The sequence below is a fragment of the Acartia tonsa genome, chromosome 13, assembly GCF_053477335.1.
Source record: "Acartia tonsa isolate MP-2025a chromosome 13, ASM5347733v1, whole genome shotgun sequence".
Taxonomy (NCBI): Eukaryota; Metazoa; Arthropoda; class Copepoda; order Calanoida; family Acartiidae; genus Acartia; species Acartia tonsa.
In genome coordinates, this window is record NC_137272.1 from 22,566,874 (window position 1) to 22,584,847 (window position 17,974).

General features: G+C 32.2%; 1 protein-coding gene across 4 annotated transcripts in view; it reads right to left on the reverse strand.

Moving 5' to 3' along the window:
• Positions 1 to 539: 539 nt before the first annotated feature.
• LOC145303843 (uncharacterized) overlaps positions 540 to 17,974 on the reverse strand; it is a 36,240-nt gene continuing 18,805 nt past the window's right edge. Inside the window, exons 1-15 of one of the 4 annotated variants that reach the window (XM_080145483.1) lie at positions 11,573 to 11,810; positions 11,093 to 11,139; positions 10,198 to 10,242; positions 9,658 to 9,719; positions 9,128 to 9,238; positions 8,293 to 8,872; positions 7,971 to 8,126; positions 7,488 to 7,680; positions 7,198 to 7,319; positions 5,358 to 5,430; positions 4,354 to 4,444; positions 3,943 to 4,077; positions 3,395 to 3,436; positions 1,822 to 1,891; positions 540 to 1,496 (exon numbers count right to left, since the gene is read on the reverse strand). In XM_080145483.1, the coding sequence (XP_080001609.1) occupies positions 1,420 to 1,496; positions 1,822 to 1,891; positions 3,395 to 3,436; positions 3,943 to 4,077; positions 4,354 to 4,444; positions 5,358 to 5,430; positions 7,198 to 7,319; positions 7,488 to 7,680; positions 7,971 to 8,126; positions 8,293 to 8,872; positions 9,128 to 9,238; positions 9,658 to 9,719; positions 10,198 to 10,242; positions 11,093 to 11,139; positions 11,573 to 11,592 (1,824 nt within the window). In that variant the 5' untranslated portion in view covers positions 11,593 to 11,810 and the 3' untranslated portion in view covers positions 540 to 1,419. Of the gene's footprint in view, positions 1,497 to 1,821; positions 1,892 to 3,394; positions 3,437 to 3,942; positions 4,078 to 4,353; positions 4,445 to 5,357; positions 5,431 to 7,197; positions 7,320 to 7,487; positions 7,681 to 7,970; positions 8,127 to 8,292; positions 8,873 to 9,127; positions 9,239 to 9,657; positions 9,720 to 10,197; positions 10,243 to 11,092; positions 11,140 to 11,572; positions 11,811 to 17,974 lie in introns of those variants that run through there. The other 3 variants (XM_080145480.1, XM_080145481.1, XM_080145482.1) reach the window with 3 other exon arrangements.

Here is a 17,974-nt window from a genome sequence, read left to right on the forward strand (position 1 = left end):
GTAATACTTTAATGCTTTGCTTATAACCCTATAATAATTATACAGTGAATAAAATTCCGAAATCAAGTGAATAATTATAGAGTTGCTACGCTCTCTAAATTGTACCTAACTGTAAAAGGAATCATCGTATTATGTTTGAAACCTAAAAGGATGCAAAATTTACAGAAATACTTCGCTTTCGAAATACTAGTTTTTGTAGAGCACAAACAATCAAAAATTTTTACTTAACCTAACCTAACCCTAAGTAATCTTCAACATTTGATTTTTCGAATCATGAAAAGAAAACGAATTAGCGAGTTTTGTCATATTTTCACAGTAGCTTTTCTCCTATTTCTAGACCTTCTAGCGGAATGCTCTAACCATGCGGGGCCAATTTCCTAACCCTCCGGAATAATAATTAACATTTACCTAACCTAAAATTACCAATCAAATGCTACTGTGAAAAACGACGAAACCCGCTACTTCGTTTTCTTTCCATAATCCGATTTTTCATAAGGGTTTGTTCGTATTTTTTGTTAAATTTTTAGAGAACAAAAACATTAAACAAAAACTTTATTAAAAATACAACTCATGATTACAAAAATATCACACAATTTAAATTTTAATGATTTAAAAATTATAAATACATAAGAAAAGGTACTCTGTACATGTTTTTACATAAAACTATAATAATAATAGTATTTTATTCATTGGCTTTTTGACTTTAAAAAATATATTGGTTTATTAATTTGGTGTTGTATCGTTTTACAAATGACTTATTAAATGCAAATTTTAGAGATGAAAATTTTCCTGATTTTAAACTACTACTTATATGAGAAATATTTATATAAAAAAATATGTTTTGTAATATTCAGATTTTAAAAAAAAATTTTAATACAATTTTCGCCTCAAATTATTAACCTATTTAATATTCATATGATTATAGCAAATTTTTGCTTATTTTCAACTTGGCGAAATCCCCTTTTTTCAGGAAAATTTGACTAAGAATGTACTTGCCGTACATGTTCATTAACTCCATAAGGGCCATCAATCATATCAAAAGTTAGGTAACATTTCTGACACGTGTACTTTTTAACCCCTGATTGGGTTTCCATTGGACTAACAAGCACATTTGTTGCATAACTGTCGTCGTTACTAGAGTATCTGCGGGTGCTACGACGCGTATAATGTTTTGCGGCATTTGCGCATTTTGTTCCATTATTGGCGCAATTTTTCTGCTGCTGCTGATTATAGCGTCGAATTATTTTTAGATCACTGAATGAATCCACTTTGGGGTTGAACATGCCGTTCAACTTGAGGCTGAATGTTTCCTGGGAATGTCTTTGGCTTGTGCTCGGCTGAACCTGGAGTAGTGCTCCATCCTGCTGCTTTGTCAGGGTGGTGACTTCATTAATTGTGCCCCTGGTAGGTGTGTCATTATCATCTCCTATTATAGTTATTGACAGACATAGATATGGTGGATTTTAATGACTGTTGCTGATTTGTACTGTCAGTACCTGAAAAGAGAGGACAATAAATTTAAAAGCATTTGCTAAGCAGATTAATAAATAATATTTTAGGTTATAGTATAATAAAGTTTAGAAAAGTTCTTTGATAGCATTATATATGGTAATTTAAAAATATATTCTATAATCAAAAATAACATTTTGATGCTTAATAGAAACTAATCAAAAACATATTTGACCGACAGAAAAGTTAAAGGCGATGAGTTGATTCTAAAAAAAATTGAGGAACTGAGAATAAAAACTTCTAAAAACTTGGCTAAAACTTTTCTAACTTTAAAAATGCGTTTGACTGAATACAAACTTGAAATCCGCATACCTGATCTTCCAGAAACTGAGGTCTTCACTTTTCTTCTCTTTCCTTGAGCAGGATTCTTGCGCTTTCGTTTCTGAATTTAAAGTAATTTTTAATTTCAAATGTTTGATATTTAACAAAAATGAATAGAAATTTGTAAAATCTTTTTTTTTATTTGTACATTTTGTTTATTTGGTAACTGGTGTTTTTTGGAACAAAATGGTTGCAAAAGATTTTATCATGTTTGATTTGATGATAGTGTGTACATCAGATCTGTTTTAACCCATTAGTGCCGAGCGCCACTTTTATGGGCCGATCGAGCTGTAAGTTTCAGGGAAGCTTTATAATGGTCAAAACGGAATTCGTATTTTTTTGTTTTGCTCTAGTGGCGTGCACAGGAAAGTTGCAAAAAAAACCCGGTTCGGCTTGGCCATAAATACCAACCAGGCATTAACACCCGTTTTTGGTGCTTTCCCCCAGTTTTAAAACCCGGTTGACCTGTATAAACCCGGTTATTTTGACCAAAAATCGAAAAATGTAATTTTTGAACGCCAAAAGTGAGATGAACACTTTTTAGAACTTTGATACGATCCGTAATTGAAAACTACACAACCTCATGTAATCTAAAGAGCTACAAGTATAATACGAAGCGATTTATTTCAAATTTAGTGTTTCGGCTATAGGTGCCGCCGTTTTCGGGTAAAAAAACCCGTTGCTCGAAGTTTTAAAAGACACACACTACAAAAAAAAGAACATATAAAATTTGGGTGTTACATATCAGAAAACGATCATAAAACTATTGGGTGACACCTATAGAGATTACTAGGGTTATTATGGTGGCTCAAACCCTTACTAATGACGTTAATTGTTATTTTTATTGGTTGAAAAGTTAAAACCGGGTAATAAAAACCGAAACCGAGCCGGGTTTTAAAATTTTCGGGTATGTATGGCCAAGCCGAACCGGGTCATAATAGGGCGCAAAAAAACGATAAAAAAATCATATGAAAAATAATAATTTGAATAAAACGAATTCACATATAGATGTACTTGTCAATAAACATTAGATTTCACGAAAAAAATCCGCGACTTTACTATAAAAACAAAAAAGTTAGAAGGGGTATTTTGAATTTCATGATTTTCAAATTTTGTTGAGCTATACCATAAAACGGAAGTAAGCTAAACTGCCTGCTCCAGGGGGAAATGAAAGCCAGGGTAGTAGAGGAGGGATTCATACTGAGAATGATGCAATTATGGAGCCGGAAACCGTTTTTTTTTTCCATTTTTCGGAACCGGGTTTTAATGTCCGGTTCGGCACTAATGGGTTAAATACATTATACATACAATGTTCCTTTTATAGAATAGGAGTCAAGTAGACCAAGAATGTATACAAGTTTAAAAAGTACAAGTGCAAATAATCACAATAATACTGCTGTTTATTTTGTAAAGTTAAGTAAAAAATTTTGCATATATTTTAAATTCGAAAAAAAACCCTAATTTATAAAATCGAACCATAAAAATAGCCTTGTTCCTTTAATCTTAAAAGTAAACCTATTATGTAACAAATTGTCCTTAGATACTTTTTAAGAAGTTAACTTACCGTTGGTTCTTTGTCTTTATTCATCTCAATTGGACGACAAACCTAAAAATAAAAATATAACATTAATAAATTATAAATGTTTTTGAAAAAAAAAAATAAGAAAAAAGCTTAAATTAATGTTATTAAAAATTAAAATTATAATAAAACATTTAGTATAGTTATGAGAATCTACACCAGAAAAATCGGTCCTCTATCTATTATAATCTCTGAGTAAATCTAATTTTTGTTGATGTATTCATAATTGCGCAAATAATAATTAAGAAATTATTCAATTTAAATTTTAAGAATAATCACGGAACCTTCCAATGAAATTTGAATATTTTACATTGTTTTAACAAGGACGATTTATTTTCATTGAAGCGTTGTTTTAAGAGAAAAAGGTAGGAGAAAAAAGATAAGAAATATAATGAGATAGAGAGAGAAGTTTTATTTGCTGGAAACATGAAAATATCATATTTTTTAGCAAGTTTATATTAAATATCTTTTCTGTGGTCAACTTATATCTAACCTAACTAAAATAGAGTTGTAAACCCGCATGGCTCTCTTACCTTGTGTAATTTCTCATATAGGCCGCAAGCATTACACACATACGTTCCGTTTCCATTTGGATTTCTTCGCCAGAGACCAGTCTTGTGCGTCCCACAGTTGGCACACCGGGTGTTGGGGTCGATTCTCGGCGTTTTCTAAAGAAAAAATATCAGTGGTGTTTCAAGTCTTAATATCGTCAGACTGTATAGCTGTTCTGTTCACAGCGAGAGGGGACAATGGGCTGTTTATTACACAACTCCCCAAAAGTTTTATATTAACGTTTTCTAATTCATTGGCTTAACAACTTTGGGGACTTATGTAAAAACAGTCCATTGTTCCCTCTCTCTATGATCTAATTGTAATCTATAGAAGGGATAATTTTGTGTATTAACATTGGGGATGTAAATCAATTTAAGATTTATTAAACTAACCATTTTATACTGTCCAGAGGACGGACTCAGACTTTTCATTGAGAGCAGGTTTTTCTGCAAATTTTCGCAAGGTGGCGCGGCCGTCTCATACCTAAACAAGAATTGTTATACATAGCATTGTATAAAAGCAGTTTTCCGCGGATAAAGTGAAAAACTATAAAATTTATTTCTGCTTTGTTGCCTCCGAGGGGCCGAAGAACTGAGCCAACAGAAAAATAGCAATACTGTCATTTATCTTATCGTATAATTGGCAGTTTTCTGCGGATAATAAAATAAAATACCTGCAAAGGTATTTTTTACTTTGTATTTGTTATCAGGCTTGGACGTACAGACGGACGAACGTACATTCAACATAAAATGGGAACCTAGTAATAGTGTCTAACTTTTTATCTTTGTGATGTAACAAAAATCCATCTCTTTTTTAGGGATTCCCTTTCTTACCTCCCCTCTCATCCTTCGATTTTTGTTACGTCACAAAGATAAAAAGTTAGACACTATTACTAGGTTCTAAAATAGCTGCAAATTTAAAAAAAAAACACTATACCAATAGTTATTGAAAATAATGACCGGGGAAAATTTATCGACTATTTAGGTTGCTAAAATGGACCCCATTTATTAGTCAGTTGGTATATCCAGTGAGAGGGTAGGGGATGGGGTAAAAGGTGTGGATGAGGGGGATTTCGTTATTTTAGACATCTGAGAATATTATTTTCTTAGAGTACATGAAAACCTGGTGCAACATCCAAGTAATAATATAAAATTATCGATGATTATACGTAGCTGTGTTTGGTACCCTAGGAAAATGAGAGTAGATGTCACAGTTTTTGGCCTACCCATTCAACTGACGTCATAGTAGAGGGAAGGAGAAAGGGAAGGGGGAAAGAAACCCCCTTGAAAAGAGATGGGGTATGGGAAATTTCCTGACGCCAATAGAATAGGTAGGCCAAAAGTTGTGACATCTATCCCCATTTTGCTAAGGCACTATAGACAGCTACTTATTATACCTGGAAAGATAAGGATCTTCAGGAATATTATTATTCTGTACAGGATTCTGGTAAAAATCTTGCCACTCTAAACCTATAAAAAAAAACATAACCATGTAAAAATCTGGAATCTTAAGGGACAAGACAATGGGCGAATACAAATATGAATACCTTCATCCAATTATGATAATCAAATCACCCCTACAGTATATTATTATATAAGTAGAAAGCTTTGGACACTTTTGGTTTGTAAAACCAATAAAGATTTTATGTAAGTTTTTAGCTATCGCTCTGAATCGTCGTTGTGATGTGTTCTAGTTTCTTTATTTTAGTAAATACAAATACAATAATCACGAAACCTAACTGTGGTTTACGGTAAATAAGTACTACCTTAATTATGACTTTGCTTGAGAAAAGATATCCTTAAAATGGTTTTTCTATGATCAAACTTTTTTCAAATGAAAGTGAATCATTATTTTTTAACAAGATCAATTACGTCCAATACCAGTAGCGTAGCTGTTTGAAATTGTAAGCAAAATAATACAGTATGACGTCATATCCCGTTTAATGCACATTTAATGAACAGAGTGTAACTTTAAATGCGCGTAATTTTCACCTGTTTTTGCAAAATAAAATAAAATATGTAAAAAACGAACAACCCCAGTATTACAGACAGAAGGACAGACAGACACAATCAGCTATGAAGTAGCTTCGCTTGAAAATGAAACTGAAAAAGTAACTGTTTTTCAGAACCGAAAGGGGAAAAAAGAGAAAGAAAAAGTAAATAAAAGTGACTTTAAAGACCGGATATCCTTTAACAAACAACAGGTTTACCCTGTTAAACGGAGATACGGAAAGTGTTATGTGTGACGACATAAAAATAGTCTGAATCCAACTATTTTTTAGGGGTTTTCTTTCCCACTACTCCTCTCATTCCTTTTATGACGTCACACATGACACTTTTCGTGTCTCCTTATTAAACTTTTGTATTCTTATTATATCAACATTTTCCTATGGTCATATTGTAATTAAAATCACGAAATTAAAGATGAAATAGCCTAAAACCATCCCGGGACCTACATATGTGAAGCTACCCTAAAAGGAAGAACTCAATCGGTTTAGCAGTTACCAAGGTCTTAAGCTACAGACAAAAACCAACTTTATAATGATAATCAAAATTACCCCTTCTGTATATTTAAATTATTGGTTGAAACGTTTCGACTCTACTAGTTAGGAACCAACCAATTACAATTACAATTCAATAGAAGTACCCAAAGTTATTAAGGCAATGAAAAATATCATAAAACTTTGGGCACCACTTTATTAAATACCCTAAAGTCGACAGGAATTATGTCGATGCAACATAATGTCAGGTTTCACAGGGAATGTCTCACTTCCAAAGAATAAATATGTATAAGAAATAGACTTTGGTTTCACTTCAAGGACAAATTATTGTTGGTCAGATCGGAAATAAACTTCCTTTACGGATTTAATATTATTCATGTTCTTAAGTAGAATATGGAGACAATACAGGGAGGAGGGGATATTGGACTGTTTATTATACTGGTACCCAAAGTTTTATAAACACGTTTACTCATTGGTTGGATTCAAAACTTAAGATGAAATTTTGATTGGTTGCTTAAAACTATCAGTTTCTCAACCAATAATCTTAATCTACAGAAGGGGTAATTTTGTGTTTTATCAATTTATCGTTCATTGTCTTATACCTGCTGATCATAATCATCATCAATAATAATAAAAAACAGACATATACACCAATAAATAAGAAAGATGCAGTAACGGACTGATTGGTGGACATACCCTTCTTATAATGTAGCTGCGCTATTTTAAAAAGACTTACTCATATTATTAGAAGAATTTGAAGAGAGATGGTTATATCTTCCAACAGCCGCGTTATTGGCCAGCCAGCCGGCAGCAGATCCCGAGGCTATGTCGGAGTGCCGGCTATCCCCATCAGAAAACCTGTAATGCAACATTAATAAGTTGTATTCAATTTTAAAAAGATATACTAAATTCAAAGTAATCATAAATTTATCTCATGAAGTTTTGAAATTGTGTATCTATTTTACTGTATTTAAATTATATTGAAGGGGGCTTAGAAGGGAAAATAATAAATTTTAATACGATTGCCTTGAATCATCGGGGCAGACAAAACCCTGCGGACTGTAAAGAGTCTCCCTATCCACCAAGGTCCTGTTGCCGCCATGGGGCGGGCTGTACAGTGATTCTCTGCCCGCAGCCGCAACATGCGGGCTATACAAGGAATCTCTGTCCGCAAATAAGTAGGAACTATCCGCGCCAAAAACTCCGCTTGTATAAGGATCTAAAAAAGAAATATCTACATTTATAGAATATTATTTAATAACTTTTATTTACATTGGGGTGACGGCACCCTCCCCTGAACCTATGAAAAGCTTCACTGTAAAGGAGAACCATAATTTGATAATCTTGTCTAAGTGTGTATGTCTGTAAGTATTTAAGTCTATAATTCACATGTGTTTTCACCTTTTTCTCCTTATCCTTCCCTTTTTGTCTTTCATTATTTGTCTTCTTAATATTTTTATTCTTCTCTAATCTACACTCCTTTCTTTCTTTCAATACTTGCTGCATTACCTTGATAATAGTTTGTAGAGTATGGGAAATCACAATAGCTCTGTGGATAAAGTTCGAATCCCATTTTGTCCACTGGAGAAGAATTGTTGTGAAGGTCAGAATAGTTTGCATTGTTGTCCATAGATGGAGACACTGTCTCTACAGAATACATCAAGTCTATATTAAAGAATCTTGTCAAAATAGTTCCTCTTTGATGTAAAAAGCTACATGACTAACAAATAACTTTAAACTTTAATAAATTACACCTGTTTTTGGGTAAAACATTTCTCATAATGCCGGTAGAATGACAGGTGCTTGACAAAACAACAGTAAAGTATCTCACCTGAATCTGTGTTAAGGAGTGTCATATTGCAGGCTAGGGGTAGAATATCTTCCTTCTCTAACAGAGGTGTTGCAGGGCTCATACCACTTGCAGGGCCCTCCAGAGCAGTCAACAATGGCGGCGAATTTGGCGGGGAAATTGCTGACGTTAAAGTCATGGACGACGACATTAAATTACTTGCCCCTTCTGATGACGTCATCATGGCCATTGTTAGCATTGATGACGTCACAGCAGATGCTAGCGGCGTCAGCTGATTTGTACTGCTGTAGTGAGTTGGTGAGCTGGGGCAGCTGGCAACAGCTGACTCGCCGGACATATTGTTCGAGCCAGTAACAACAGACGAAGGTGATGAAGGTACAAAATTTGGTGAAACAGAGCTGATTGTGGATGGGGTACAGGGGGAAGGAGGACAGGATAGATAGCCAGTTGTCTGCATGGCCCCAGGGGTGTGTGAGGTTGTCTGCATGGCCCCAGGGTTGTGTGAGGTTGTCTGCATGGCCCCAGGGGTGTGCGAGGTTGTTTGGATAGCCCCGGGGGTATGGGAGGAAAACATGGTGGATGAATTTACTACACGATAATCCTAAATATATATATCCTTTAAAATCATATATTTATAAAGGTCAATTGCAAATATATGGGGTAAAAATAAAGCATATACTCTTAATGATGGCCCGGTCATGTATTTCAGAAAGGTTTCGTGATTTCTATGAATAATTTCATATTTATCAACTGAACATCTTATCTATAATTCATTTTGTCTGTGTGTTCTTCCATGAATTTATTGTGATTCTCTACTTATGGATGTTATCATTGTTTTATTATTGCAGCTACATACCTGGGATGTTTGTTCATAATATTGAACTGGACTGGGAACTGGAGAATAGCTGGCAAGGGCACCAGCAGGATGGAGTGGTTGGCCGTTTGATCCAGGATAGTTCATATCGTCCTAGGTGGTTTTTATTATTTTTAAATTGCGTTTGCAAAATTTGCAAAAGGGATCAAAAGAGTCAATTTATGACATAATTACACAGGAAAACTTTCTTGTAGCCATTTTAGAGATTCTATATGTCGAATAAATGAATTTATTGTTGCTTCTTTGTTTGTTGACGTTTTCAAAAAGCAAAAGCCTAGATAAGTTGTTTGAGATTAAAGGAACTATTTAAAAATTTCATATTTTCCATATATGATAAAAACAACCTAAAATACATTTTTTCATAAACTAAATAATTGTTATTTCTCTTATGATTGTACATTTTTATATTCGTAGAAAGCTGGATATAATACGATGCTAGACATAGTTTTTTCGTATGGATGAGAACCGGTTCCTATCCACCGGATTCGAATGAATACGATAAATATTTTTACCTGTCTATTAATATCTGAGAAGGGCTGCATAACTCTTTCTTCCTCTCCAAAAATTTCTAATCCTAAAAGAATTATTATTTTATTTTAATTATTTTTTAAAATGACGCCTAAAATATTGGCCTACTATTGGTCAATTGAAATATATATATGCCTGCCAGTATATTGCCTATCATTGGTTATTTTTATTGCATGAGGTTTTTGTAGGCATTATAAAAAGCTTCCAGTATTGATTTAAAATTTGTTCATTAAAAATTTTTATTATAAATTTGTAATTTTCAGCACAAAACCTTTGTGATGTTGTAATGTTTAATCAAAATGTCAGAAAATTGACCCTTTTAAAAGATTTTAATAGGGTTATGCATTCGACGATTAGGCAAAATGCTCAAAGCAAAGCAAATCCGCAATCTTAATTGGTATGTCTGTAATCATTCGATATTTCATCAATATTTAGACAAATTTACTGATTTTTTTCGATTTTCTGAATTTGTAGGCTTTGCTTTAATGGGTGTTGTCATCCTTGTAGATTGTTAACAATTTTACCTCTATTTGAATAATAGTTTGTGTAATTGTGTTCTTCGTCCAAATCTAAAATAAAAATGGGTCTTAAAAATAATTTATTACATATTAAATTTGCCAGAAAGCATAACTGATGGACTAACAGACAGATTGAGTTATAGTAAAAGCACATTGGTCATACATTAAAGTAAAACAATAGAGGGAAAGGCGTTAAATAACTGTATGTCCCCACCCCGCGGACCCTGTGCCGACTTTCAATTGAGTCTTTTAATATCAGCCAATAGCATCGTAGATATTAACACGGCCAAGTCGCTACAAAAGAGCATAAAATGACATATGGTCCAGTTAGTTATCTGGATCATATATCTATACTTCATATACATTCATTAGTCATGGTAATTATCACCAAAAAATCCGCAAAATTATTCTAATAGCAGCCAAGTAAATTACAGTTTATCTGTTCCTAACTGTCCAATGGACAAGAAGACTAATGAACATAGAAACTCATGTTCAAGGAATTATAACGATTAAAAGGTTTTAACCAAATTAAAAGAGCTAAAATAGGTTTGTAATATCATTATGTTTTATCTAATAATCATTTTAATGATTTTGATTACAGAATTTTAAATAATATATGTTCACAAAATTTCACTATTGCTTTAAAAAAAAGTTCACATAAAACTAAAAAATCTGAAAATTTTCGTTTTTAACAATCCACTTATCTTGATAATTTTAATAAAATTATGTTATGATAAATTTACTGAGTAAAAAAGTCTTTGATACTTCTTAGTTATTTATTGAAATATATTTCGGTGGACATTGCACCTTCTTTAGTCTTGTAGTTTAGCAATCATGTTAGTTTGCTATTGCTGCGCTCTTTATATCCATGTTTCAAATATAAAAAAAAAAGATTTAAAACCTGAAAGTTTCTTTTGAAATTGTTTTTGTAACTGAACTTCGTCCATTCTAAATAAAAAAAAACTATTTTAATTTTTACTACCAATGATTATATTATGTTTTTATAAGTTTAATTTAAAAGCCATTGTATTTTTCTTTAAATATTATGCTTTAGATACTAAGGCAGCAATTAATTAACTTATACAATGTATTTTAATTAAATGAAAAATGGAGTCGATAGAAGCACATTTTTTGGGATGATATATGATAATAAATGTTTATATACCATTCAGTGTTATATGGTTATTCTTCAGCCTACAACCAGGATACCAAAGGCAGGAGTTAGTTTTTAAAAATTTTATTAATTTGTAGCTTTTTTCAGAATTTCTTAATATTGCATTTGTTAAGGAAAATTTATTATGCCCTTAACTTTTTCTGTAAATTAAAATAATTTAAACCATTTAATTCAATTTAAAAAGTAAATAAATTTTTTTAAATATACCTTAATTCGATATCTAACATTTATTATGATTTTTCTTTTTTTCACATAAACTTTATCTAATTTTGGATAGTATGTCTAAATTGACTAATTGTTTATAACAGACTGACTAATAATGTTACAAACTACGTCAATGAATGGGCGATTGACGGACGACGAACAATCTGAATTATTGGGAAGGAGGGGCTGCTTTATTACGGAAATGGGTATGTTACTCATATGTGAAGCTCATATTAAATCTGGGGGGGAGTCGTTCTTACATATGCCTTACCTCCCATCCTCTATTCTACTCCCATTATAATGCCCATAAAATTGACCTTCCCCCCCCCCCCCCCATCCCCCTCGACAAATTTCTTAACCTTCCCTAATTTCTTCTTTTTCTTTTGGTAGATTTCTTTAATCTCCTTAATACTTCATTTGCTTTACGCCAAAAGTGACCAATAAGATTTCAGAATTTTTAAAGGTAATTTTTAGCGCACCAATGAGATTTTAGCTAGAAAACTCTTCAGTAAAAATCCTTTTTTTTATACATGTATATTTTATGAAGCTATAAGTTTGAATACTTAAACTAATATTTAACTTGAAAATTAATTAACGTTTGATAACAAAATTACTAATTTTGATATGTATGTACTTAGGACATCTTTTATATCATTATCACATCAAATATTAATAATATAGTCACCTTTCCGCGGACATTGAAATGAAAAATTATAACATTAGAATCATTTTTAGCCCCCAGGAATTGAAGGCCTGGGCTAATCATACTGGTGTTAATTTTATGGTTTTTATTTTATTATTCGTGGAAAATTGTCTGTAATACGAAGATATACATTATTTTTCGTGAAAACCGGTTCTAATCCAAGGGATATCAATCGGTTTCAAAGGAAAGGAAATTAAATTACCTTGCATGGTGATGCGTTGCACCGTTTTTGGCAAGGCATTCCCCCTATTCTGTCTTTAATATGGCGCATCTGACAAAGCAGCAATAGGAAGCATTTTCAACGTAGTTATGACGCGATGTTAAGCCTGGATTCAAACTTATCACCTCTGCAACGACGAGCGGATGCGCTACGTGTTAAGTCACGGTCGCGACATCAAGTAATCCATTTTAATATTTATAGAAAGGTAATTTTATATTATTTAAAATTTTCGCAAAAATCTACTAAAATTGCACAATGACTGTTGATGGAAAGGTTTGAAGTAATAGGCAAAATATTTTGATTAAATATCATGTTGCTTAATTATTTGATGCGTAGCTTATGTATAGGCATTCCGTGTAATGTATTAGATTTTGTTTTTTGTCTTTATTCTATAGAAAATCTGCTCTATAATTGATAGTGTCTGCATGTTCTTTTTTCCAACGCACTCCCTATCCTACTCTCTCTCTCTCTCTCTATCTTTCTTTCTCTCTATGTCTTTGATAATCTCTTTCTTTGTTGTACTTTCAGTCTATCTTTTTCTTTCCCTGTCTCTTTCTTTCTTTCTCTCCGTCTCCCTTAAATATTCTCTCTTTCTTTCTTTCTCTATTTTTCTATCTTTCTTTTTTGTAACTTACCGTTCTTGTTTATAAACAGAAATTTAAAAAAAAAACTTTTTATTGTATGCTCAGATTCTTTATTCGTGATAATATTGCATACTATTGTACAATAAAATATAAATATAAATTAAAATAAATATCATTTAAGATAATTATCTTTTTTAAAAGTGTGGGAATATCAAATTGTTTTAAAAAAAGATGCTTATTAAAATACTTTTGCTTACACGTGTATTAAAAAACTTGTATATAAACAATGTTTAATATTAATGATGTTATTGATGAAAGATTGCAGAAAAGATCACGGTCCAATCAATCAGAAGGACGGACAAACATTATGAAAGACAGGAGAATTGTCACAAGAATTTACAGACTCCTATCTCATATAGCTGTTGTGTCAAACACATTTTCTCCATTTAAGCTTTTTATTTTCATTGGATAAAAATTTACATTGATGGTTAGTCTCCCCCCCCCCCTTTTATTATATAGGAGTAATATTTTTTTTATTTAAGTCTTTGCATTATTTGAGAAATAAGCTTTATGGATTTATTAATACTAGAATCTTACACCAGATTATCATGTTTTCTAATGAAGCCAACTTTGTAGCGGGCTAAAATCCCCTCAATTTACCCCATCCCCTTCTACTGGATTACCAAACTGATCAATGAATGAAGGGGGAAATAGCAACTTTTCCCCTATCATAATATCCACGTATATTCTAAATCCATTATAATGGATGGACTTACAGACTTTAAGAGTAGATGCTCTGTGGTCAAGGGAATCTTCATAAGAATTTTCAGAAGCTTATACCATACAATAACAGTGATCACATAATGAGATATAGAGAAGATTAATATTAGTCAGAATTATCTTTACAAAAAAAAATTACCTATCTATCTCTAAAAACAGCCAAGAAAATAACTCTAAGGGTGAAATTTCTCGAGGCTAGGGGCGTAGTCACTAGTTTCATAAAAGAAAGTATAGAATTTAATGTAAATCTGTACTTGTTATTTTCAACTAATTGTTTTTCAAAATACATTTCTCTACCCCATAAAAAATCACGGTTCAGTCAATAAATAGATTTTGTAACTCACTTTCAAAGTCAAAGTTTTTAACAATTTATTTAAGAAATATCATGTTTTAAAAATAAACTTGACTGAAATTTAAACACAGAAAAGTATGAAGTTTGGTTTAATTCTTTAAATTTAATGAAACATTAATTATCTTGCATAAACCTATGCCCGTATCCTTGCAAATTAAAAGTGAATGTTGCATGTAAATTTATTAATCAAACAATTTTAGATTTTAGATTTGTTCATAAGTGGCGAAGCATTCAAATTTTGCATACATTGTCAATAAATCACTGAAAAAAGCATTTCAGTCTCTAATTCATTTAATTGTAAAAAATCTATGAAATATATTTAATTTTACCCCCCCCCCCCCCCCAACTACTCCAATATAACGAAGTTTTCCCCAAAAAAAAACTTTTGAAACCAAATTAAAATTTTGTTAGCGGTTGAAAGCTCTTATTTTCTTTTTTTAAATCTTACATATCAGGTTATACACAGGTAAAATTTTCTCATCCTACCTTCTCTTTATTGACCCTTTTTGTAACTTTTTTATTAGCTAACATAACCTAAAAAAATAATAAATATATATGATTATTGGTTACTCAGATCCAGTTGGCTAAACTAAGTAAAAAAGCAAACCTTCCTACCAGGGGCGTCCAAGCTTTTTATTTTGGGGGGGGGTAAACATTTTTTAGGGGGGGGGGGGTAATTCGTGTTTGAGGGGGGTAAAATGGCGCGCGAATCGCGCCGCAAATTTTTTTAACCCCCCAAAATTTTTACCCCGGGGGTAAAATTTGCTTGGGGGGGGGGGTAATTACCCCCCCTGAAATCTGTTGGCAGGGGTAAATTTAGTTTATCCCCCCCAAAATTTACCCCCGGGGTAAATTTTTGGGGGGGGGTAATTTAAATTTTATTAAATATATAGTATTAAAAATGCGCGCGAAGCGCGCAAAAATTTTTTTTATTAGAGTTTTTTTATTTTGGGGGGGGTATTTACCCCCCCAAAATTGTTTGGGGGGGTAAATACCCCCTCCTAAATGGTTGGGGGTGCCTACGGCACCCCCAGGGTAGGGGTAAATTTTGAATGGGGGGGGGGGGGATTAAAATGAAAAAAATTTTGGGGGTGCCGTTTGGGGGGGGTAATCGCCCCATTACCCCCCCCTTGGACGCCTATGCTTCCTACCTAACTTATTAATGAAAAGCTTTGCTTGTAACAAAATGATAGTATATAATAGTTTATTAATTAATGACAAATAAAGTATGTTAGCATCACTTCAAAGCGTGTACAACCCCCCCCCCCCCCCCCTAAATATGCCTATTATGAAACTAATTATATATTACTATATGTAGATTACAATACAGGTAGTCTAAAAAGAAGCTTAGACTATTTATAGATGAGGCAGTTGAGTGTTATGTGACTACTTTTTTTATTATTAATTACTGATTATATATGCTGCTCTATGTCAGGCGTGCGAGGATAATGATAAGATCAATGGGAATGCCTTGGCCTAAAAATAGATGTTACAGAAGCCATTATTATAACAAAGAAAAAAATTCAAACTTCACAGGTTTTTTTAGCGGCTCTGGATTGTTGGCGAGATGTTTCTGAGCTGCAACTTTTGACTATATAAACCAGTTTTGGTTATTAGCTGAGTGAGAGATGGGACAATTCACTATCAATTTTAAAGTTTAAATAAAGCTTCCAAAAAAAACTTAAGGAACTATTTTCAGCCTTTGGTAGTGTAAATTTTTAAGGAGAAACCTTGGGAGATGCAATAGAACACAATGACGGAACAATAATTTTCATCCACATGCAAAATATCTAATCATTTAAAGTAGATACTAGATTTATCATAATTTGGGGAAAGGTAATTTCATTTTCAATAGTCTTACTAAGTATATTTGCGATTACTTTTATTTAATGAAATCTTCCAATTTTTAACATTTACAAAACGGCCTGCTTTATTGCATCAAGATCCATGACAGATCTATATAGGAAATAAATGTCTATAAATGAGCTCGAGTCTTCCAATGGTAAAGTGTTTAAAACTCATAGTGCTCCAATAATCCTCATTAAACTCTCATTGGCCAAAGCGATAAGACCTTTATTCTATTTGTTTATGGAATGAATTAAGTTTTTCACTTCATGTAGATATTTGAATTACATTGAAGTATTTAATCCTTATTTCATAAATAAAAAATATACGTTCATAATAGAGTAAATCTAAGAAAACTCTATTTTAAAAGAATTCGATTGTGGCGACACTTCCTTTGTGTTAAAATATGAAAACTAAAATTTTAATCATATTAACCCTTTGGTGATGGTAATGTGAAAAAAATATAATTGAAAAAATCTTTTTAAAATCATTTAAATTAATAAATATTTACTTCTTTCTTTTAGATCGATAGTAATGGCGGGGGAGGAAATTGATTTATTGAGAAATAGATAAATAGATATGTACTTATAGAAAACTAGCCAATAGCGATATAGTTATATTGAGCCAACTCTAGTATTCTAATATCAAGGCTAAATATCTGAAGACATTTTGCTAATTATAAACAAAAAAAAGTTTAGTAGTGCAGCTACTCTTTAAACATTGATTTATATCAACACAAGGATGACAATATACATAAAAACTATAAGACAAACGTACATTCACACTTGAAGGATTACCGAACTGAATAAGCAGAAATTGTTAATAAATTTGTTGCAAAACTTCCTTAAATACAAGCTACTGTTTTAGGACATATTATAGACAGCTTTCCACGGATATTGAAATTAAAAATTACAATTCTTAAAATTATGGACAAAAATACATGAAATCTTTAAAATCTTAATTGACACACAAACACACATAATTTATTACTTTAAATACATAGGCCCTAGAGGCGAAGCCCAATCAGAGTAAAAATCAAAGAAAGTTGTCCTACAAAATACCCATAGTAGTTATTTTTTGTAAGGAAATAGATTGAAACCACCTTAGTACCAGTATCTATATTCTCTGAATAGTAGAACTCAACCGGTTCAGCGGTTATCAAGATCTTAAGCTTCAGACGGAGGGACAGACATGTGCTACTTTGTGATTTATGTATATAAAATTGAGTTAATTGCAGGCAAACTGTTTTCACATCATCAATTTATGAATTACAGCTAAACATTACTTTGAGTAGAATTCAACCGATTCAGCGGTTATCAAGCTTTTGAGACAGACGTACTTTAGGTGAATGAACATGCTGATTTAACTGCAGGCATATTTACTTCTTTTAGTTAATTACTGCTATACATTACTTTTCGGTATTATTTACAGGAGAGCAAAAATGTTGTTTCATAAATGGAGGCACTAACAGAACGAACTCGGGTAATTAATTTACTTAACTTCAAATATATAACTATAATGATTTTTTTTTCATATATCAATCTATTTGCTAATGAAAACTTACTGATTTTATTTTATTTATCAAAAGATGAATTAATAAAGCTATTTTGACAGTGAAACTAATTTACTATCTTGTATAATCAATCATTTAATAGATTATATATTATACTGTATTTTATCATAGACACCTAGTGAGAAATGTTGATACTACATTGTTTTCTTTAAGTGCAATTTACCTTCATATAATTGCTAGAATTTGTATGGTTTAGTGTGTGTGGAATGGATGTGTATATATGTGTGTGAGTGTGTGTGTATGTGTGTGTGTGTGAGTTTAAAAGAGAGAGAGTGTTTGTGTGCACCTTTTCTAATGTAAGGCGCGCGCACACAAGCTATACCCAGCTTTCGATCAAAAAAAACTCCT